The sequence below is a fragment of the Colletotrichum chrysophilum genome, assembly GCF_026319265.1.
Source record: "Colletotrichum chrysophilum strain AFK26 chromosome Unknown scaffold_66, whole genome shotgun sequence".
NCBI classification, from domain to species: domain Eukaryota; kingdom Fungi; phylum Ascomycota; class Sordariomycetes; order Glomerellales; family Glomerellaceae; genus Colletotrichum; species Colletotrichum chrysophilum.
The window spans coordinates 32660-55192 of NW_026517353.1; the positions used below are offsets into that span (position 1 = coordinate 32660).

Sequence of the window (22533 nt, forward strand, 5' to 3'; positions counted from 1 at the left end):
TTTGGAATGCTATCTTTGAGTTGTGTAGCACGATCGGGAGTGCTCCCGTTGCTTCTCCACTTCCCCCACATCCTTGGGCCGGGAGGCTCCCGAGTGTGTTGCCTCTGATGAGGGGAAGTTAGGGTGGCTTGTGATAGTCGTGAATGACAAAACTCAAATCTCGATCTGTTGGTGAGGATTTGAAGTTTGACCCTTGCCTTTCGTTATCACTGTGACTCTGGTCAAACTACTGGCTGAACTGTCATCAATCACGAATTTGGCATAGCAACAGCCGACAACATGCCGGACTCGAAAGACGTTACTCTTTGCATCTTGGGCTGCGGTAAGACAATCTTTCCAATATGAAATTATTTATCAATCACTGATGTATGCGCGTTAGGGAATCTGGGAATTCCAATTCTCAAAGCGCTGTTTGATGCCTCAAACAGCGAGAATTACACGCTCCCCATCACCAAGTTTATTGCTTGTGTTCGAAGTGAGCAATCGGAGAGTGCTCTGAAGGGCAAATTTCCCGATGCGGGAGATAAACTCAAGGTCACGAGGGGTGACAACATCGCCGCCTTGAAAGCATCTCAAGTCGTCGTTCTTGGTGTAGACCCCGGCGACGTGGAGTCTGTTCTTTCGCAGCCGGGCACAGCGGATGCACTGAAGGACAAGCTCCTAATCAGTGTTGCTGCTGGGTGGACGAGAGGGAAGCTGGAGTCGACTCTGTACGGAAGCGAGACAACGGCCGATAACACCGAGGGTCGAGCCTGGGTTGTGCGAACCCTTCCCAACATTGCCGCCATGGTCTCTCAGTCTCTCACCGCAATCGAGATCTCGGACCCTCCGGTCCCAGCCCCCTACATGGAGCTCACGGAGGCCATTTTCGAAAAGATTGGAAAGGCGGTGAAGATTGCTCCTAAGTTGATGAACGCTACGACGGCTGTTGGAGGGTCAACACCCGCTTTCTGGGGCGTCATTTGTGACGCGATGATTGATGCTGCGGTTGCGGTGGGCGTGCCTAGAAACCTGGCTTCTACCATGATCTTTCAATCCATGCTTGGAAGCGCAACTTTGATGCAGAATGGCCTTCATCCGTCTTTGCTTAGAGACCAGGGCACTTCACCTGAAGGATGTACGATTGGAGGTCTGATGGTATTGGAGGAGGGGGCAGTTAGAGGTCACATTGGCAAGGCGCTCAGAGAGGCTGTCACCATAGCTCGATTGATGGAGACTACGCCTCACCTCAACGACACAAGGCGTTCATAGAGACATATAATCAATGCTAAACGAACACTTCTTTCGACCATGTATTTTGTTTATTTCCTTGTCAACGCATAGTCGAGAGATGAAGCCTTCTAGCCCAAATAGCAGCCATCGCATCGACTTTTCATCGACATCTCATCAACCTGGATTGGTCCAGCAGTCTCGTGTAGCCAAGAAATGAATATTCTATTGTACCATTGAACCTATCCAATTATGGAAAAAGGACCTAAACTCTAAGTTGGCCACGCAGCCAATACTGAATGCAGGAATGATCCTGATGCACCGCATGACTATCGTCGACGGCACATGCTCCTTCGATTTCGCAACCCGGTTGGAGAATGGCATCTTCCCCTGCCTCTCATAGTAGTCCAACGCGATCAAGTGTATTGGAGACGCCACCAGCTGAGACATCACCGGCACGGTCAGCTGCGTGATAGTCGCCTTGGCATGTGGAGAAGCCGTCACGCTGTCCGGGATACCAGCCGATACCCACGTCGGGAGCGTAAACGACCCAAAGATCGTCACGGCATCTCTCACCAGGAATGTCGCCGTCGCGGCCCTCGGGAGCACTCGCGGCGTCGTCGACACAGCCGTCGCCCCGGAAGCAGCGGCGGACCCAAAGATCTCTGCGAAGCGGAGGTCCTTCCACACGCCGAGGGGTACGTTGACGAGGAACGTGGACGCGAAGGTCGCCGTGCTCACGGCTGCGGCTCCGTCGTATCTCTCCGCCAGCGTCGTCGCGGCGTTTGCTGTGACGTACGTCGCTGCGTACAGGGTCCAGACTATGCCAAGCGGCTTGCCCAGGAAGAAGGCCCGTGGGTGGCGGAGGGCGGACGATAGCTGCGAGCGGAGACCTCGGATGAGGGGCCGTCCGGTCGAGGTTCTCTCCACCACCGCCCTTGCTTTTTTTTAGTCAAAGAATTCAGGGTCCGTGATCTGTGTCTTACCGATCTAGTATCGTGACGGCCGGGGAGATCAAAATTGCGGAGAAGGCCCCGGCTGTGAGGTCCCCTGTAAACTGACCCAGGAGAGGGCAAGGGTCGTGTGCCGCGCCCTTCTTGGCCTCTGTGTGTGTCATTGGTCGAGATTCTGACGTTCGCAGGTCGAATATGCTTCAGGCGGTTCATCTCACGGGACGTGGGCAATGTGCTACTTATCTGCGAACACCTCTACGGATCCGCATTTCATGATATCGATACTCTAGGTCTATCAAGCAACACCAACAAGACCATTCAACTTAAGACGAACTCTACAGTTGGTGCACTCGTGTGACTATGAATTATACAGCTGGCAGACATTTCACATCGTTGCTCAAGCTCATCTGCAAGCTTTTTACAGATCAAGAGCGCAAGTATGAATGGCCGTGAGTACGAAGTTGGTACATCGGCGGCTGGGCAAGCGGTCCCTCTCTGACAGCCGGTCTCATGAGGCCGGCTCACGATACGATGGCTATCGTCGGCCTGTAATCGGGCGTCACAAGACGCCGGAGCTGATTCAAGATCCCAGCCCCCGGTGTTTGCGGGGAAATGTAACACACGCGCCGCACGGCGGGGAAGCTGCATGTAAAGATATCGGCTGGGTGCCCGTCGAGCACCCCGCTCGGAGATCCGCCCCGTCCGATCTCGGCATCACGCACGGAATGACATCGATCTTAGACGTGATTGGTCAATGGCACTCGACGACAGTCGGGAGCATGGCCGGCATTATTGCTATCAAATAGAGCTCTCAGACGGCGAAAGTATGGGAGGTGGTGTATCTTCAGTATCTCAATCAGCTTCAGAGGAACGGCTTGTCGTGCTTGCGAATTATCCTTAGTCTGGTATTACGAACCTTTTCGCCCCCTCACCGCGAACCTCATACATTTTTATATCACACACTCGACAATGCAAGTCGCCAGCGTCATCGCAAGACCCGCGCGGTCTATGAGGGGTGCCCTCCGTCCTTTCGCAGTTCCCGTCGGCCTGCAACAAACAAGAACTAAGGCCACCGTGCCATTTAGACTACCAGACCCCAGAAATGAGCCTAACGTAAGTTTCCCACTCGCCCAAAGCAATACCCGAACAAATAGCTGACAATCGACGCAGCCTGAATACAGGAAAGGCTCGCCTGAGCGCGCCAAGTTGGAGGAGGCCCTGAACAAGCTCAAGTCTGAACTCCCCGCACGCAGCGACCTTTTCTACAATGGCCAGGTTCACTCCGCCTCCAAGTCTTTCGACACCGTTATGCCCCACGCCCACGGAAAGAAGTTCTCCAACTTCCCTCTCGCGTCCAAGGAGCAGGTTGCTGCCGCCATCGACTCCGCGCTGGAGGCTAAGAAGAGCTGGGAGAACACACCTTTCGTCGACAGGGCGGCGATCTTCCTGAAGGCCGCCGAGCTGGTCGTCACCAAGTACAGATATGAGCTTATTGCCGCTACTATGCTCGGCCAGGGCAAGAACATGTGGCAGGGAGAGATTGACGCGGCTGCGGAGTTGGCCGACTTCTTCAGACTTAACTGCAACTTTGCTGCTGAGATCCTCGAGAAGCAGCCTGAGCGTGGATCTGACGGCATGTGGAGGTAAGCGACTACGCACACATGAACCTTTTTCTGCCTACCATAACTAACTCATAATTAGTCGTCTGGAGTGGCGCCCTCTCGAGGGATTCGTCTACGCCGTATCCCCCTTTAACTTCACCGCTATCGGTGGCAACCTGATTTCCGGCCCCGCGCTCCTGGGCAACGTTTTGCTCTGGAAGCCTTCGCCCAGCAACATCTACGCCAGTCAGCTTGTCTACAACATCCTCCTCGAGGCCGGTCTTCCTCCCAACGTTATCCAGTTCGTCCCCGGTGACGCCGAGGAGGTCACCGATGTCGTCCTCAAGCACCGCGAATTCGCTGGCCTGAACTTCGTCGGCTCCTCTGACGTCTTCCGCTCCTTGTACGCCAAGATCGGCGAGGGCATCGGCAACAAGACCTACCGCGACTTCCCCAAGATCGTCGGCGAGACCAGCGGCAAGAACTTCCACCTCATCCACCCCTCCGCCGACATCGACAGCGCCGCCCTCCACACCCTCCGCGGCGCCTTCGAGTACCAGGGCCAGAAGTGCTCTGCCACTTCCCGCGTCTACATCCCCCAGTCCCGCGCCGACGAGTTCCTGTCCAAGTTGACCGAGAACGTCAAGAAGATCACCATCGGCAGCCCCGACGGCAACCTCAACGCCTTCATGGGCCCCGTCATCCACGACCGCTCTTTCGAGAAGATCAAGCGCATCATCGACGAGAGCAACAAGGACCCCTCTCTGAAGCTGCTCGTTGGCGGCACCTACGACGGCTCCAACGGATACTACGTCAACCCGACCGTCTACCTCGCCGACTCCGCCGAGCACCGTCTCTTCAACGAGGAGATCTTCGGCCCCGTCCTGGCCGTCAACATCTACCCCGACGCCGAGTGGTCCTCCACTCTGAAGAAGGTCGACCAGGGTGGCGGCGGCTTCGCCCTCACCGGCGCCGTGTTCGCCAAGGACCGCACCGCCATCCGCGAGGCGGAGGACACCCTCCGCTACTCTGCCGGCAACTTCTACATCAGTAAGTCCAACCTTCCCAAGCTTGAGTGCCTTTCTCCAGAGTATTAAACCATTTCTTCTCCAGACTGCAAGACCACCGCCGCCCTCATCGGCCAACAGTCCTTCGGCGGTGCCCGTAGCTCCGGAACCAACGACAAGGCCGGCAGCGCTGACGTCATGAGACGCTTCACGAGCCCGAGGTTGATCAAGGAGGAGTTCTTCCCCCTGACCGACTTCGAGTACCCCAGCAACAAATAAAAATCGCGCACGGGTGGTCGAAAAAAAATGGCGTGACGGGGCCTGGTGGCATGTGTATTCGGGATAGGCGAAATATGTAATTTAGAGAGTTATTCAGTAGTCCAATGACATTGATGATTACCGACCCATCACAAGCATCACCCTCGAGTTTCATAATGCTCCATTCTTCAAGTTTCAACTGGGCTCATCCGAGTGTTGACATACTTAGTCGGGCGCTGTGCAGGGTAGGGTGAACACACTGTACTCAGTCAAATTGTCATTGGCAGCACGTTTATGCCGGAGAGTCATGTAAACTACGGATGAAAATAGCCCGCGATTATGCGTTAGTTAAGCCTTATTGGGCGACAGGGACCACACCAACAGATGCAGCCTTCGTTTGCTGAAGAATTCCCTCCGGAATGTTCGTCTCTATTTCCTCGTAATTGCTGTCTTCTGCAAAGGACCACGCGGACCGAACTCTGCCATCGCTTGTCTCCGGACTTGACAGTACGTACCGTGATCCCATCTTCAGGCAAACACCTGGTCATCATGTCTGGGGTCTGGGGAAGAGGGCCTGCCTTGGACGACGAAAACACGGGTGAGGGTCCCGATGCCGATACTCCAGCCCCACATCGGCCCGTTCAGCCAATGATGATGATTTCAATAAGTCGGAAGTGCTTCCGACTGTGTTCATGACGATTGTGAAGATATGCGGTTCAGCACCCGTCTCGAGCAACCGGTTCAATAAGCGTGGTCTCGACCGCCACATGGGAGACCAGCCGACGTGGTCAGCGTCGTAAGATCACGTTGGCCCGTCACTCGGTCCCCCGCATTGTCCGGGAATAGCTTCACCGCAACACCGCAACCATGGGTCCGAAGCCGGTCCATTTCCCGAACGGAACCGGCGGTGGACTGAACGGCTTAGACGGCCGCTGGACGTTACATACATCATAAGGAGCAAATTTCACTCGTAGCAAAGATTCCCTTGGAGTCTAGTACATCAGCTTCAACACGAGTCTCTCAGAACTATCACCATGGGTATCAGCAAGTCCGATCCTATCATCATCGTCGGCGCCGGCGCCTTCGGCCTGTCAACGGCCTATCATCTCACCCTGGCGGGATACACGGACATTTCTGTTTATGACAAGCACGAGACAATACCCCCGCAAGACTCTGCCGCCAATGACATCAACAAGATTCTGAGGGCGGAATATGAGGACCCGTTCTACACCGATCTTACCCTCGTAAGTTGCATCCTCCGAAATGAGCTGATACACTAAAAGGCTTACTCTCGGGCAATAGGAAGCTATCAAGGCCTGGAAGACGCCACTTTTTGCGCCGCATTTCCACCAGGTCGGCTTTCTTCACTGTGTCTCGGGTAAGGCCCCTGACAGGGCCATTGAGACGCTCAAGAGATTCCAAAAGGCCGCGGAAATCAACCCGGTCTTGGCTAAGCATGTTATCCCAATCGAAGGTGGCAAGGACATTGAGGAGAACGTCTGGCAGTACAAGGCCGGGCACTGTTCCGGCTGGAAGGGCTATCTCAACACGTTTGACGGTTACGTCCATTCTGGGAACGCCCTGATCGCCCTGTACAAGGCGACGCAGGTACGAGGCGTCAAGTACTTCCTCGGCCGGCACGGCGGCGTGAGGGAGATTGTTTACCAGAACACCCCGGGAGGCAGGAAAGCCACCGGTATCAGGACGCAGCAGGGCCGCCATGTACCGGCGAAGCTCGTTATCGTCGCAGTCGGCGCTGCTGCCGCGCGGCTGGTGCCAGAGTGCGGCAAGCAGGTGGTCGCCAAGTCGTGGTCCGTCGCACACGTCCATCTCACTGAAGACGAGACATCCGCCCTGCGTGGCATCCCCGTCACCTATGCCCGCGACTACGGCTTCTACTTCGAGCCTGACCCGAAGACCAACCTCCTCAAGCTGTGCCCCATGGGCGGTGGGTACGTGAACACGGATCCCAAGACCGGTGTCTCACTCCCGCCTTCGCATGCCGAGAGCGCCTTCATGCCCCTGCACGACCAGGAGAAGGTGCGGCAGCTGCTCCGAGAGACGCTGCCAGAGCTTGCCGACAGGCCTCTGGTGAAGCAGTCGCTCTGCTGGTTTGCCGACACTAATGACTCGGACTTCATCATCGACTACGTCCCCAAGTCGAGCTCGTCCGTGGTGTTGATGTCTGGTGATTCCGGGCACGCCGCTAAGCTTATTCCCCTGATCGGAGACTGGGTGAAGAACCTGCTCGAGGCCGCGGACGGGAAGCAACCCGTTGACAAATGGCGCTGGAAGGACGTCGGCGGCGATGACGGCAAGTGGGGAGACACTGTCAGCTGGCGTCTCGGAAACACCATGGAGTTTGCAGAGCTGCAGAACCCCAAGGCCTCCAAGTTGTAGAAGATATGTAGTTAATAATAGCATTGTATACTTTGATACTTCCAACCTGTCAAGCTGAGAATGAGGTGTGATCGCCCGTCTGCTGTTGATGCTGCATATGTATCCGAGCCTCGGGGTCGCCGAGGAGCCGAAACGAGTCGTGACTTCCGAGGCCCACAGAGGTTGAGCAATCAGGAGGCAGCTGAGAGACAGAAACGGAAGGTCTCGATGGGGTTGGGAGACTTTGAGGTGATCCCGTACGTTATGCAAAGTCCTATCCTGCAGACATCATGCATATTGTGTTCTTCATGTGGGAGAGAAAAGTCAAATCGCTGTTGTTCAACCAGACTACCAAATGCTATGCTCGACAATTGTTTGGGACATCCATTCCGTATCCTCGTGCTCTATCGAATTCGCCATATCCAGCAATTGAGTCATGGTCAGGCCGCTATCAAAAGTCATTTCCTCCAGATTTCCCGGCAGCGACGAGGTATAGCTCTCATTCTGGGACAAATCCGTAGCCAACGAGGAAATCACAGTATCGTGAGGGCTCGTGTCGTCAGCTATTTGCTGCTGCTGTTGTTGACATGGCGCCTCATTCACCGCGCCGGAGTCATCTGTTGCTGGCTGTGGGTGTGTTTGTGTCAACTGTTGCAACATGATTTCGAGTTGTTGCAGCTCTGCCTTCTGAAAATTTGCCACCGCATTCCCAGCGGCGATCATTTCATCAAAAACAGCATACGCCTTTTCAAGCGAGGGAACCACGCCTTCGAAGGCCTGCGGGTCGATTGCGGGTCCCAGCAATAGACTTCCCGTAGAGACGAAGATCGCCTCCAAGTCAAATGGAAGGAAGGTTTCTGGAGGTCCGTGTCAGAGAACAATGTAGAAATACTCGATTGTGATAAAGCTCACCCAAAAGACCCTGCGACTGTAGACAGTCGAGGATAGCAATCATCTGTTGGGAAGAGTCCATGCACATTTGTATCAAATTTCGCACCGTCTGAGATGATCCCAGTAGCTCGGTGCATTTACTCTCGGATTCGAATCGGATCTTCAAGAAGCAAAATAGCAGCGGTCTTGTAGCAAGGACGATGCACTGAAAAAGAGGATTGGTTAGCTTACGTTATGACCAGCAAATGGCTTTTGGAGCGACTTACCTGATGATGTAGTAGGTGTAAATGGGCCGATGTTCTGGAAATGCAACTTGTATCCCTCTCGAGTGGAAGCGCAAAGGACTGTTGAAGATCGTTGGCAACATGGGCCATACTTTCCAGGACGGTTTTAGTCCCCAGCATGAACTTGTTGTTGAGCCTCCCATCTCGACCGTATACCTCTGTTGAGTAACTTGGTTAGCCCGACTTCTGATAGTTATCGAGTTGGCACCTTACTTCTGTTAATACTGCCGATAACCTCAGACAGCTTTATCCTCATCCGCAAGGCCGCAGTCCTTTGCGATGAACCAGAATAGGTTGGCAGTTGGCACTGCACGTAATCATCGTGGATTGAAGGCGGAAGGCCAAAGAGGGACGTCATCTCTCGATCTAGAATATGTGCTGTGTACCAGATCCTTCGACACCTCTCGACATATGCCTCTCCCAGCACTTGCGTCGGCATGTCTGTGTGCATGCCCTCACCCAAGGCCATGCGTATGGCTTGGCCGATGAAGTTGTGGGAGGCATGCCGAAAGTCGACGCATTGCATGTACAGTGCAAGTGAGCAGAGAATCTCTGTCGAGAGAGCAGCTTGCTTCAGCAAAACGCTAAGGTCGGGGAGAAGCTGCACAGCTTTTATAAAGTAGTCATGGCCTGGGGGCTTTCGGCTTCTGTTGGCCTTCGTCGTGAATGCCTTTCCAAAAGCGAGTATCAAAAGAAAATGGATGAACCAAAGGTCCGTAGGGTCAGCCCTTGGATTTGGGTCTGAGTAAAAGTGGTATAGGGATTTCATAAAGGACTCTTCATCGAAGAGGTGGAACATCTGGCTGCAGTGAAACTTCACTGCGTTGACCAGGTAGATGGCATAGTCCTGCGTTGGGAGGGCCGGCATCTCGGGGCCCTCCCCAATGCGGTAGCCATCCCAATCGAGGGTGTAGGCCGCGGCATCGAAGATGAGTGCGCTCGTGGGTAGAGGTGTTTTGTTGATGTATTGGTGCGTGATGTTGAGGACGCGACGTGTGAAGGACCAGTTGGATGATGTTCCCAAGTAGACTGCATGGCTGTCAATGACCTATAAAGTCGATGTGCTTTGGGAATGACTCACATATCCTTCCTGTCGGCGCTGTCATAAACTCTGACTGCCCAGTAGACAATGGGTTGATGAGCGTCGAGGCCACCGGGTCCATGGGCGGCTTGGGGCGGGCGTCCTGCTGCTTCTCAGTGCCTCTCGAAGGTTGGGTTGAGTCTGGACCTTCCGCCCCTGCCATGCTTACATCGCTCTCAGACCCTGCAAGGAGTTAGTTTGCTCATTTCGGATGCGAAGCCAGAGATAACAGACCACTCTCGACTTTGTCGGCAGCCTGGCCGCCTTCGATCGAGTCCCGCGCCGGCTCATTGGTGCTCTTGCTGCGTTCCCATCGTTCGATCCGCTGCTGTAAGTCGATGATATAACTGGAGCGGCCGTGTAAGTGGGTGTTTAATTCTTCAGCGGACGGTGAGATGAGATTTACCCTCTGGTGACCACTATCCTCTGGTCGCGCTCATCGAATGTGCAGGACTGTTTGCGCTTGCCGCATGCATCGCATGGCTGCGACCCCGAACACTTGATCTTTTGCCTCCGACATCTTACACACCTGTCCAAGAGAGGGTCAGCGGAGCGGCCCAGAAAGTTGGCCGGCAGGCGCGCCGAAGAACGCCGAACTCACGCGTTTGAAGATCTTTTCGTAACCTTGTTGCGTCCAGTCCCGGGTTCCATTGCGCCGTTCTAATAACACAAGACAGAAAAAACCTGTTCCCAAAGAAAGAAAATTCAATTAAACCGAGATATTGATACAGTCTTTGGACACGCGACGGTGGTGCGAGCCTCAAAGGGTGACGTGACGACTATCGTGGAACCAGAAACGCGGGGTAGCGATTCCGTGGTGGAGAACTAATTTTTTTTTCCTTCTGCTGGGCACTGACTAGGGGGCTTATCTGCACTAAGTTCCGCATGCTATCTAGTCTCTTAGACTGCGTCGGTGATAAAGCACGATGTGCACTATGTATGTGTTAACTGTCCGGCCGTTATGCCCGATAACGGACGCAGCTAAGAGGTATCAGTTGCCTGCAAGATACCCCTTTGAAGATAACAGTCAATGTTCCTCTTGTTGACGAGCACGACGATGCATCCGGAGGGCCGGTCGTATGTCGGTTTTCGGGGGCTAAAGACACGCACACATGTTGTCAGAGTGCAGAAGTAGTGATAGGTATCTCTCCGACGGTGGAAACAACAAGAGTCTCTGCCAATGAAGCGAAACAACTGACAGACGCCTCGGCCGGTCGAATGCGGGGGAAGAGAACGAACGGCTTCGTTCTCCGTGCTCCGTGTTGGCATCTGCCATGTACATGACAAGTCAGTCTGCCACACTCAAACTAGCGTAGTGTCTCATTAGAGCCGCCGCGGCTCATCCGATATCAGTAGCGAGCCATTACAACCCTCCCAGCACTGCGTTAGTAGAAGGCTAAGAAAGGCCAATCGCGTCTTCCCTTATAGAAGTATCTGTTTATCATGTCTAGAGACAGCCCACGCCACTCACGCAGGCTTTCCTCTGGAAGAAAAAAGGCCGCGGACATGTGCTCCTGCACAACAATGCGCGGCGGCCTCTGCATTAGAGTCCGTATTTTTCGCCGACTAATCTGGCGACACTGGTGGCACACGCTCTGGTCGCTTAGACCGGGCAAGGTGGCAGCGCATTCTTCTTTGTACGTAACAGTTTCTCCACGACCACGCCGTCATCTCAACTGTCTCTGCGCTCCCCATGGGGAAGCGGAAAATAAGCGTCACCACTGCATTCCAAGTTCACACGTTCCCACCGGTCTCCAGACACGCGGGAAGCATCCGACAGTGACATCAGTGAGTCTGGCGCTTGGGCTAACTGTTGTCATCGTGGTGGTCACGCGGCGGCTCTCCAGACTCATGCGCCGCCGTTGATGCTGTTCGCGGTGGCGCAGAAACGGCGGGCCAGGTTTTTTTTTGCGTCGGAGGAGGTCGGAACCGCTTCCGTTGGTACGGGCAGAAGACCGGATCTTCACCCGATGGTGTTTTACTTCGAGACACCCCAGCGAGGGTCCCGCAGCAACAGGGATTCGCGCAGAGCGAGACCCTGAGATAGACCAATGCCAGACGAGTCATGGAGCCGCCGATCTCCGCTTTCGACGCACTGCGCCTGGAAGACCGGCTGACCGACCGCCTCATAATTCTTTCGTGGTGAGAAAACGGGTACAGCCGACCCGCAAAAGGCTGCCGGCTCGACCAGGGCAGAGAGGCCAAATAACCCTCTGCTATCTGCGCGTTTTAACGGTTGCCTGCTATCCGTACGCGTTATTGCCGATGGGAGGGATGTGAACTCAGCGCGCGCTGTATCCGTGTTTGCCCACGGAAAACCTCGCGGACCAGGAAGTTTTCGTAATCTGGTCCCGGCTGATCCGTGGACCGTGGGAGTTCCTTGTCATCCGTCAAGGGGTTGAGCTGAAGGGGGCTATCAGATGAATGTCGCCTCAAGTGCCTCCAGTATTCATTCGTACCTCCAGTAAGAGTTGTGTGTGCGTCGGAACGGGTCCCGACTGCATATTTTATCAAAATTATCGAAGCTTTTGACAATTGCCGGACAAAGGCCGAATGTGCACCACTGCGCGCGACCCTGAAAAGGAAGTGCCATTGTGAGTCATTTCTCCCTAGCATCCTTGAACATCGTCCCGCTGTGACGTATCTCCCAGTCGATGAAGTCCGGGGAAAATATGGGGTTTCTCTCAGAAATAGGTGCGTAATTTACCTCATGCAGTGGGTTGTGTCCTATCTGACCTATCTGGTCTTGTCCTCTTGTTGGAGGAACCTGTCTGTCTGATAGAAGCGTGAACCTTGCGTCGCTACCTTGGCACGCCATGCCCCTGACGGCATTGGCCTTGAGCTGGGCGAAGCTGAAGAGAAGCGGCTCCAGCGCTAGACCAAATCTTGTTCAAAAGCGCGTCGTTCCCAACTCCAAAATCTCGAACGCCTGGATGTTTGAATTATCCATCTTCTCGCAGTTCACCTCGAGTCGCTCAATTGTACTGGGCTTTCGATCCCTTGTCGTCTTGACAAACTCATTTTGGTCGCACTCTATCTTTGTTGTCCTCCAAGGTTCACCTCAGCCTTCAATGTCTCACGGCAATTCATTAAACCTCTTCGCCTCCTAACCGCCAACATCGGATCTCTCCTAGAGATTTGAAAAACTTCGACAATCGCACCCTCGACGCTTCAAAGTGACTGCTTTTCAAAAGACTTGAAAGATATTCTCCTGCGGTGACTTTGACGTTGTCCTTCGAATCGATCACATATCCACACTCCATCGACCGACAATAAAAACAAAAAATGGCTACCACCATGCATAAGAGCAAGGAAAGCCACCTCGACGAGTTGGGCCAGGTCTCAACCCAGTCCCAGGTCGGCGTCGTCTACGACGACCCGAACGCTAGCTACGATGCAGTTTTCGGTGAAATCGGTGAAGATGGTCCCAACTACCGTAATGTAAGAAAAATTCGGGAAAAGAGACGACGAACCCCCGTACAGCGACTAATCTCCCGACCAACAGGTTGGGTGGCTTGGAACAGCCGCTCTCATGATGAAGACCCAGATCGGACTCGGAGTCTTGTCCATCCCGGGAACCTTCCACGTTTTGGGAATCGTGCCGGGCGTGATTGCGTTGTGCCTCGTGTCGGGCGTGACAACCTGGTCCGACTACATTGTCGGAGTCTTCAAGTTGAACCACCCCGATGTGTACAGCATTGACGACGTTGGTCGCAAGCTCTTTGGCCCCATCGGTCGTGAATTCTTTGCCGTGGTTTTCTGTCTCTGTAAGTCGCCGCGCACATGTGAAGCGTTAAAACGCTCAGCCCGCTAATATCTACAACAGACTGGATCTTCGTTGCCGGCTCTGGTATGCTTGGTGCCTCCATTGCGCTCAACTCGGTTTCCACCCACGGTGCCTGCACTGCAATCTTTGTTGCTGTGGCTGCATTTGTTGGTTTCTGCTTCGGTAGCATCCAAACGCTTGGCAAGATCACTTGGTTTGCTTGGATCGGTCTCGTCGCTATTCTCAGCTCAAGTACGCATAACCCCTGAATCAGCAACTCTCCATACGCACTTAGCTAACAACTAAAAAGTCTTGACTCTCACCATTGCGGTCGGCATTCAGGACAGGCCTGCGGCAGCCCCTCAGGGCGGTGTCTGGGTCTCCGACTATGTCATCGTTGGCAAGCCGACCTTCGCTGAGGCGTCCTCCGCTCTCTCTACCCTCGTCTTCGCCTTCGCTGGTACCCCGGCCTTCTTCTCCATCGTCTCCGAGATGCGCGAGCCCCGCCACTACTCCCGATCTCTCTTCATCTGCCAGGGTGTTGTTACCGGCACTTACATCGCCATTGGCGTCATCGTCTACTACTTCTGCGGCTCCTACGTTGCCTCCCCGGCTCTTGGATCTGCCGGAACCACGATGAAGAAGGTCTGCTACGGCCTGGCTCTTCCCGGTCTCATTGTGACTACCACTCTCGTCATTCACGTAAGCTACAACACACTCCTTGGCGTGCCGCAACACCAACTAACAATTCTCCAGCTCCCCGCCAAGTACGTCTTCATCCGCATGCTCCGCGGCACCAAGCACCTCACTGCCAACACCGCGAAGCACTGGATCACCTGGCTCGGCTGCACCTTCAGCGTCGCCGTCATCGCCTACATCATCGCCAGCTCCATCCCCGTCTTCGACGGCCTGGTCTCGCTCGTCGGCGCCCTCTTCGGCACCCTCCTCTCCTTCCAGCCCATGGGCTGCATGTGGCTCTACGACAACTGGAGCGCCGGCAAGCTCGACAAGAACCCGCGCTGGATCGCCATGGTGTGCTTCAGCGTCTTCGTCGTCGTCAGCGGCTCGTTCCTCATGATCGCCGGCGCCTACGGCTCCATCGTGGGCATCATGGCTACCTACAAGGAGTCTGGAGGCTCCAGCGCGTTCTCTTGCGCCGACAACTCCAACTCCGTGTCGCATTAGAAGGAGTTTTTGTGGTGGTGAAGTTAGATACCAATTTGCATTTATCAAAGTCAATCGTTACCAAAACAAACGAACCACAGCCTCGTGATTTGCTCGTGATGTGTTAAGGCGATACGAGTCAAGAATCGCTGTAAAGAGAGGCTCATGACCGTCTGTGGATAACACACCGAGTCAGCTTGAGGAGGTAGTCCGAATAATCCCGCTGTGCATGTTTACGACTCTTGCCAAGAGTCTCAGCGTCTAAGACGGGTCCAACCGGCACGGCGTAAGCTGTTCAACAGGCGACCTGCATATCTGCGTTCGAAGACGGCAATGATTTTCGCGAATCTCCACACTTGGCTTCGACAATCTTGAACCTCGCGGGAGTGATCGGGTACCTGCCGGCCATGTCGCATTGTCCGAAATGCCGCGCAAGAGCCGCAGATGCAGATAACAGCCACTTTCGGCCAGATGACAGAGAACAGAATTGGTCGACTTGTTCGGGTCAAAAATGAAGCTCGTTGTAGCCTTGAGAGATAAGGTCAAATGGCAGCATATCTTAATACCTGGAAGCTTATTAATAAGAAATTTCTCTTTCTAGAACATCAAAAAACCTGCCTAACAAAACCAAACTAAGCTTTATTTTCTCGCTGGCCTAGAAGCCAAGCCTCTCAATATGTAACAGCTGACAGTTGGTGAACTCAAAATCATTTCTAATACAAAACAAACATTGTAACTCTCGATCCTGTGTTTCCCAAGCCCTCTCGCCATATCAATCCCCCTCTTTCTGCCCATCTACAAACAACAGATAGCTTCTTCTCCAACAACGAATACACTTGAACAACCAAACGAACGACCTCAGCAACCCACCCCAAATCCCAACCACAGGATCTTTCGTTTTCGCCCCTCCTGTCATCCCGGCCGGGCACACGTTGAGCGCGCACTTATTTCCAGACAATGTTCATAGAGCTGTGGGCGTGGCGCAGATCAGGAATATCCGCGGCCGAGAGCGTCATCATTCCTGCGCCCGAAGCCTTGAAGATCACCTTGTTGTCGTCCTCGGACCAGCAGGCCCCCTCGTCGATATCCTCGCAGAACTTGTACAGCGTCTTGGTGGGCATGTAGCAGAACATCTTCTCCGCGTACGAGACGAAGGAATGCCCCACGGCGCCGGCGTTCCGGTCGCAGAGCTCGCTGGCCAGGTGCCCGGGCTTGTGGCTCTTGTAGACCGAGGGGTCCATCGCGATCTGCTCCACGAGGTCTGGGGAGCTGATCCATCTCCGGGCGAGACGGGCGTAGCGGTTCCTGTTTCTCTCCTTGACGGCGGCGTCGCCAAAAGTCCCCATAGCAGTGACTGTTGGGAGAGGTTCCGTGACGAGGGTTTCGCTCTCTTCCATGTCTTCGGTCTCAGTTGCCCACTGTGGATCGAGAAAGGGGCCAGTCGGTGCTTTCGTTCCAGCCAACAAAGGGTCTATTGCCCACTTCTGGAGTACGTGAGGATACGTCTCAGTGCGAAAGTTGAGGACCGGGTAGTTACGACAGTAGTAATCCATTTTCCGTATAGGGGCTTCGTTGGAGCGGAACTCTCTCATACGAAGCTGCATTCCGCTGAGATATTTTGGCTTTTGATTATCCTTGCCTCTGCCGATCCAGACGCATTTGCTCACGTCATTGACAGCACTCTTCAGGGGTAAGTCTTGGTTGGCGTAGTACCTGTTTCACTCTTAGAAAGCTGAAAAACATAACAACGAAAAGACACATCGGGGAAGTAAACAAACCATGGATTCTTCCTGCCGGAGATCTTCTCGCAAGGTGCTGCCCAGTTTCCCAGGGCGAACCCAAACTTCCTCTCAACACCTGGTATCTCCACAGTCATGAGCGCAATACAAGTTGGATTCATGTTGCCGCTGAGAAGGACGTATGAAGCATAACCCTCAGTATCAACCCCTGCGTAGCAGTGGATGCTGCCGGATGGGCAGAACCCCGGTCGGTATCTGGAGCCGATGTGATTTCCTCCGTCGCCAAACAAATGGACATCTGGCGCGTCGCCACCAGCGTTGATCATGGGCGGCTTAGTGGGGTCGAACGGGTGCGGTCCATCATTACCGATCCAGAAGTTAACCTTCGTGTAAATCGGCACGTCGTCCGGCGTTTCGCCCGGCGTGTAGTGCGGCCGGGTTTTCGGTTTCTCTTGCTGACCATCAGGCCACCAGCCGAAGATGACACCAAGACCCTTGACGAAATTAAAGAGACTCGACCAGGCATTGAATCTTTCTAGCCATCCCGGCGTGGTTCTTAATGCTACGGCTCCGGTGGGCTGGGCGGTGGGGGAGGCAGCGTTGAGCCACACAGTTGCCGGGTTTGTTAAACCCGACACATTGAATGGGATTGATAGACCCGGCACATTGGATGGGACGGATAGACCCGACATGACTTGTCTCCTGTTCTGAAGATCGGGGCTGACGAAAAACGGGGTTGAAAAGATTGGCCTGAGCCGACTTAGAAGAGGATTCTCCACGAGGAGCCGGAGAGTGTTTGGCAGGAGCACCTGGCGTGAGTGGCGAATGGTTGATCAATAAATCTTTTGTCTTCTCGTATTCAAAATCTTGCGCGGTTCGTCCAACGACTTCATCAATTCCCAAGCTTCCCTGCCTTCACGTGGTCATTATCGAAAGGGGCGTCACCCGATATCAAACTCGCATCAGACGAGGAGTCTGCGTAGTCCCTTTTCGTTTGTCGTCAGACAATTACTAAGCACCCGGTCTAGCTAAGAATCACAAGTCTAGTGAATTTGAACTTTCGATATATTGATATTGTGCATCATGTTGACATGTTGGAGCAGCGTCGTCGTTCAATATTGATGTGATGCCGACAGAAGTGTGGCCGACAAGGTGCGATCCAGATCAACAGCAATGGCAGCCAGCCCCCTGGTCTGTAGAACTACCGAAAACTTTAGGTAGACCTGAATCTTCGCTGGGCCTTCCCCGGAATAAGCCATGCATAGTGGCTGCGTATACCTTACGGCACGTGTATTGAAGATGGGGATATTCTCGTCTCCCTGGTCCCGGGATGTCAAAAGCATCAGACGAACCCTTGGCTTTGGCCAAAACATCCTACTTGCCATGATATGGTCCCACATGCACCCCAAAAGCCTCCCCATGGAGATGGCCCTCCGCATCTAGACGTCGGCAATTCTGGGGGGCGGGGGAAAGCACTCAAAGTGTCGTCGAACAAAAGCCGGAATGGCGTTGTGCAGGTCTAAAACGTCTCTGGATGGATAGATTCGGCACGGCGTCTTGTGATGAATGGCACAGGCGCCAAACCTTTTGCCAATCTTCCGGAACACGGTTGAATCCAGAAACAAAAAAAGTCAAATTGTACTTCATCTGCAATCCGGGCTCATCCCCTGATGAACAGACGAAAATATCTTCCACCCCTCCGTGAGGGCCTGCGGCAACGCCCACCATCTGTCCCGTTACCTTAAATATAATCGGGCTGTATGGCTCCATATAAGCTCTCGCCTCGGTCCACAGATAGAGGGCACTCAGCAATGGCCGTCTCGATTGCTCTATTGGAAGAAAAATAGAACACTTGATTCTGCAGAGCCTACCCCCCGTTTCCTCAAAGGATACATGGCTTCGCGAGATCTTCACTTTACTCGGCCGCGGCCACTTGGCTCTGACAAGGCGCGAAGCGCTTGCGGACTTCACCGCGCTTTATGACGGCTAGATCTAGATGTCTCCTATACAGCACGGCATCGCGTCCAGAAACTCTGGTTCCCTCTCGTGGATTTGTCTTGAAGATGGGCTGTGCCAAGAGGTGTATGACACAGGGCGAAGGCTCAAAGAGGCCAACTACATTTAGGAGTCAAAAGATGATTGCCGAAATATGTCTGCCTCCCTTCTGAATAATGCGTGATCTGGTTTTTATGTATAACCAATCTGCTCTTCCGTTGCTTTCTCCCTCCTTCTAGCGTCTTCTGGAAGGGTTCCGACAGGCTGCGCGTTGTCCTTGGTCCTTGAACGAGCCTCGGTCTGTCAACACCTTCATGAGTACCAGTCTGCACACTCCCCGTCGTCCTCATCGTCCCTGTCGTCCCCGCTACTACTAGCAATTCATGGCGACACGGAAGGAGACGGCCCAGTTCGCGGGGCAGTGAGCTCGGCCCTGACGAAGTGATGTTAAACGTGACCACGTTATACTGCCTAATATTCGTGATATTCGTAGGCTTCCGGTATAATGCTTTGACGATGCAAAGAAACTTGAGGGTCGTTGAAATTAAAGTTATACTTACGGCTGCGATGAAGCAGACAGTGGAGGGATTCACCCCATAAATATCCATCTGATCCACGCGCCGTGGAGGTGTTCCTCTTCACATATCCCATAGGTGGCCATAGAGGTTTCCGCTGTGAGCCATCCTTGCCCTCGCATATTTCCTCGTCAGAGTCTTACAGCAAAGACATGCCAGTAGGCCAACCTACTGGACAAATGTACCTATAAAAGGATGGAAGGAAAAAGAGAAATGGAAAGCGAGGGTTGTAGATTTGGAGTCGCTGCTGTCGCCAAGGAGCTAGGCATTCAAGCTGCAGATCTGGACGATATCAGGCAAAGATGACAAGGGGTGACAGAGGTGAAAGGAGACGAGAGGGGACGACGGAGACGAATGGGCGGGCGGGGAACAGAATCAGCAACGGGTCAGTAATTAGCTCAAAGTAGGTATTGTATCTAGAACTGGGGGCTACATGAAAGCTACTGCAATCCCAGCCCAGATATCATGGGCTGCCGATGAAAAAGAACACGGGGGATGGAGTTCTGTCAACTTCCCTGGCTGTTCGCAAATTCAGATGAAATCAAAAAGAGCCTTGCTGTGCGGAATAAAAGTACATTACTGTGTGTGCCAAAATATCATCGCCTTTCCACGCGCCTAGATGCACCTGGCCTTCTGCCTGCTCTTGACCCCCTCTCTCCCGCAGGAACAAAATCTTCAAGGTTGCCCGGATGAAACCGGCAGTGTGGGCTGTGTATGCTGTTATCCTCCAACAAGATGCGCCTGTGGTCTGCCCCGCACTCGTAGCAGAACTCATGCTTGCAACGTGAACCTGGGAATAGGTCATCCGGGTTAGGCATTATTCTATCCGTCTCTGGTGCTTGGGGGCGCATCGTCACGTCAAATAGTCGCAAAGCCACGACATCGGACGTTGTGGCCGCGCTGCCAGACGGTGTAGCATCCCCAGCAGAACTGGAAGCGGCACTTGATGCCTGCGAATTTTGTTGGCTTCAGTATGGAGGGCGCCTCAGGGGCTGGCGTGAAGAAGGATGAAAAAGGGTGCTAGGATCATGGAAAAGAACCAAGTTTACTTACAAGTCATGTGCGAACTGGCGTATAAGGGTTAATATGTGTCTTCTAGTTAAGCACGGGATCACTTACCATCCTGCGTTCTTTTCTATCGCCCACCCACAACCGGGGCAAGGTTTCGTCGTCCTACTCACAGTGACCTTGCTTTGGTCCTCTTCTTCTTTGCGCCGGGCCGCGACCTTTCGTGCCAGTGCCGTGGCTCTTAATGCCCTCTCTCGCTCGGCTCGCTCTCGTGCTTCCTGCTCTTGAATCTCTGCCTGTTGTTCAGCCATGAGACCCTGAGCCATGGCGCGGTCGGCGTCTTCCTGGATACGCTTTGCAGCATCCATCTGCTCGCGCTCCATTTCAATCCTCGATCGAAAGTTCTCGGGATCGCGAAGCAGCGAGTCATACTCCTCGCATGTCAGGTTCTCGTGCCACGTGACGTTGTGAGTAAAGCAAGATCTCTGGCCGCAGTGCAGGCAGGAAACAATCGGCTGCTCGGTGCCCGTGTCGTGAAGCTGACCGGAGCCGCAGTTAGCAGTGCACCAGATGAAGTTCTCAGCTTCAGCCATGGCTGCGCGTAGAGCCAAGGCTTCATATCTATGGACTCGTCAGTTTGGCTCCGTCAGGGTGTCTCAGGCATGGCCTACCGGGCGAACGTTTCCTCGTCTGCGTACTTCTGAATGTCGACGTATTCGAGGAGCTCTCGACACTCGGGACATCGGATCTCGGTCCAGAGTTTGCTATTCAAGTCTGATCTGATTGACATTTGGAGACATTCCAGGCATGCCTCTGGTGGGTGAGTACACATCGAAGTAACGCTAAGGATCGGGAAATCCGAAGCCTCTCTAGTCTCTGCGCAGATAGGACACTCTCTTGATCCGCCCAGGTCATTCGCTGGTAGCCTTTGCCTCGTAACTACGACGTCTGTCGTGTCAGCGGCTCTCTGGTAGCGCTGACCGAAACTGTACTGGGTTAGCAGCAACGTCAAGCAAGACTGGACACCCTTCAACTGGTATGGAGCTCATCACTTTCTGGCCAAAAGGGCAGAGCAGGGGGTGATGGATGGAAGTATAAACCATGACTAGGCTTACCTGAAATCGTCGGCAGCGAGATCTGTCGAGCGGGATCCAGTGGCGACGTCATGGGTGCGCAGAAAAGCGACCGTCATCGCCTGCTCCTTCTGCTCGAGGAGGGCGATGTACGGGTTGTTTGTTCCCAGAAGCGAGGCCGATCTGGGGCGAATGGGAGGAGACATCATGGGGGGCGTGCTTGCAGCGGTGCTGTTGCTGCCGCCAGTTGTTTGGGGAGAGAAAGGCGTAGGATCAAAGCCATCTAGAATGGATGCCGCTGTCGGTCGATAGCCTCTCTGAGGAGTAGAAGACGACGAAGATGCTACCGCGAGGTCCCTGACCGCGGCCGTCGTCTTTGGTGGTGGTTGAGGAAAGTCGAAGTCGGCCATGATGTCAGCGCTAATGGTACCATAGGAGAAAGCTCTCTGCGAGGCTTCAGAGGCGATGATCGACGACGTTGCTTGGTCGTCGACATCTTGCCGTGGTGGAGTTGGCTGCTGTTCCTCCTGCTGGTCTCTGTCCCCCATCATCACTGCCCAGTCGTATAGAGGGGGCGGATCGAGGACATCTTCGACAAAGCTGTCCAAATGAGAGGGGTTCGGGTGCGCGTAGTAGCTGGGCGGCAGCCCGGCGTCTTGCGTGGCAAACATTCTCGTCACGGGAGTAGAATCAACGTAAGGGACATATCTTGGGGCTGGCGCCCTTTCTGCAACCACTGGCCGAGTCTGATTGTTGTTCGTTGCTCGCGGGCTTTCGTCTCCTCGACGTCTGGGTGCGCTGGTGTTTGCGTCGGTGGTGAAGTCTCCAGGTGGAAGATTCACGGCGGGAGAAGTTATCGTGGAATCTGTCGACGCCGCAGCTGTTGTTGCCAAGACTGGCTCTCGAAACAGACGAGATGCGTGAAACTCTTCGAGAGATCCTTGATCAAATCCATTGGCTGATCGCTCTCCCCTGGAGGGCAATGGCCCGTTGGACGACGTAGAGGACACTCTCTGTCGCGACGAATCGTCTGTGATGCCGGGATGCTGCTGGAACGAATAGCGCAATATTTGTGCCGGTGACGGAAACATGGTGGGAACGTGGCAGCAGGTTCCTGGGATGATCCTACTCGATGCTTGAAGGCGTCACTCGGGCCCTCAACCTTGCATCACCGTCCGAGCATGTAGTTGATGCAGACGGGCCACAAGGCAGAGTACCTTGTTACTGGTCGTTCTTGGATGGTGTTGAAGCCAACGGTTGGTCTGAAGGAGGGACGACGGATAAGTAAGGTGGCAAGCAGTAGGTAAATCTGGGTAATTCCAGGTGGTTAGCGATATTCGAAGTGTGCTCTGCTTGCCTACCTTATTCAACGGCCGATGTAGTTTGCGATTGGCAGACGCCGGGCCGTTGCGCGTCTGCAAGGTTGACTGTCAACTGACTCCTCTTCAGCAGGCAGGTTCTCTTCAGCAGGCACCTTTGCTGTATTGAGATGCAGCGGAAACTTTTGGTGGCTGAAAGATGACGGCGGGCGCATAGCAAACGAACCATAA

General features: G+C 54.0%; 8 protein-coding genes across 8 annotated transcripts; 4 read left to right on the forward strand and 4 right to left on the reverse strand.

The window, feature by feature from the left end:
* Window positions 1-279: 279 nt before the first annotated feature.
* COL26b_007879 (uncharacterized protein) lies at window positions 280-1251 on the forward strand (the record flags this gene model as incomplete). The annotated part of the gene is made up of 2 exons (XM_053180658.1): window positions 280-322; window positions 407-1251. The coding sequence occupies 2 exons, from the start codon at window positions 280-282 to the stop codon at window positions 1249-1251; spliced, it is 888 nt and encodes a 295-aa protein (XP_053035337.1).
* A 2013-nt stretch (window positions 1252-3264) lies between these two features.
* COL26b_007880 (uncharacterized protein) lies at window positions 3265-5049 on the forward strand (the record flags this gene model as incomplete). The annotated part of the gene is made up of 4 exons (XM_053180659.1): window positions 3265-3275; window positions 3344-3805; window positions 3864-4813; window positions 4877-5049. 4 exons carry the CDS (start codon window positions 3265-3267, stop codon window positions 5047-5049), a joined length of 1596 nt encoding a protein of 531 aa, XP_053035338.1.
* Window positions 5050-6062: 1013 nt separating this feature from the next.
* Window positions 6063-7428, forward strand: COL26b_007881 (uncharacterized protein; the record flags this gene model as incomplete). Its single annotated transcript, XM_053180660.1, has 2 exons — window positions 6063-6272; window positions 6331-7428. 2 exons carry the CDS (start codon window positions 6063-6065, stop codon window positions 7426-7428), a joined length of 1308 nt encoding a protein of 435 aa, XP_053035339.1.
* A 1876-nt stretch (window positions 7429-9304) lies between these two features.
* Window positions 9305-9745, reverse strand: COL26b_007882 (uncharacterized protein; the record flags this gene model as incomplete). Its single annotated transcript, XM_053180661.1, has 3 exons — window positions 9305-9323; window positions 9359-9611; window positions 9664-9745. 3 exons carry the CDS (start codon window positions 9743-9745, stop codon window positions 9305-9307), a joined length of 354 nt encoding a protein of 117 aa, XP_053035340.1.
* A 3203-nt stretch (window positions 9746-12948) lies between these two features.
* On the forward strand, window positions 12949-14614 carry COL26b_007883 (uncharacterized protein; the record flags this gene model as incomplete). Its single annotated transcript, XM_053180662.1, has 5 exons — window positions 12949-13104; window positions 13169-13430; window positions 13490-13681; window positions 13740-14131; window positions 14186-14614. The coding sequence occupies 5 exons, from the start codon at window positions 12949-12951 to the stop codon at window positions 14612-14614; spliced, it is 1431 nt and encodes a 476-aa protein (XP_053035341.1).
* Window positions 14615-15537: 923 nt separating this feature from the next.
* Window positions 15538-17024, reverse strand: COL26b_007884 (uncharacterized protein; the record flags this gene model as incomplete). Its single annotated transcript, XM_053180663.1, has 2 exons — window positions 15538-16306; window positions 16372-17024. The coding sequence occupies 2 exons, from the start codon at window positions 17022-17024 to the stop codon at window positions 15538-15540; spliced, it is 1422 nt and encodes a 473-aa protein (XP_053035342.1).
* Window positions 17025-19760: 2736 nt separating this feature from the next.
* On the reverse strand, window positions 19761-20503 carry COL26b_007885 (uncharacterized protein; the record flags this gene model as incomplete). Its single annotated transcript, XM_053180664.1, has 2 exons — window positions 19761-19852; window positions 20080-20503. The coding sequence occupies 2 exons, from the start codon at window positions 20501-20503 to the stop codon at window positions 19761-19763; spliced, it is 516 nt and encodes a 171-aa protein (XP_053035343.1).
* A 74-nt stretch (window positions 20504-20577) lies between these two features.
* COL26b_007886 (uncharacterized protein) lies at window positions 20578-21654 on the reverse strand (the record flags this gene model as incomplete). Its single annotated transcript, XM_053180665.1, has 2 exons — window positions 20578-20896; window positions 21026-21654. 2 exons carry the CDS (start codon window positions 21652-21654, stop codon window positions 20578-20580), a joined length of 948 nt encoding a protein of 315 aa, XP_053035344.1.
* Between the last annotated feature and the right edge of the window lie 879 nt (window positions 21655-22533).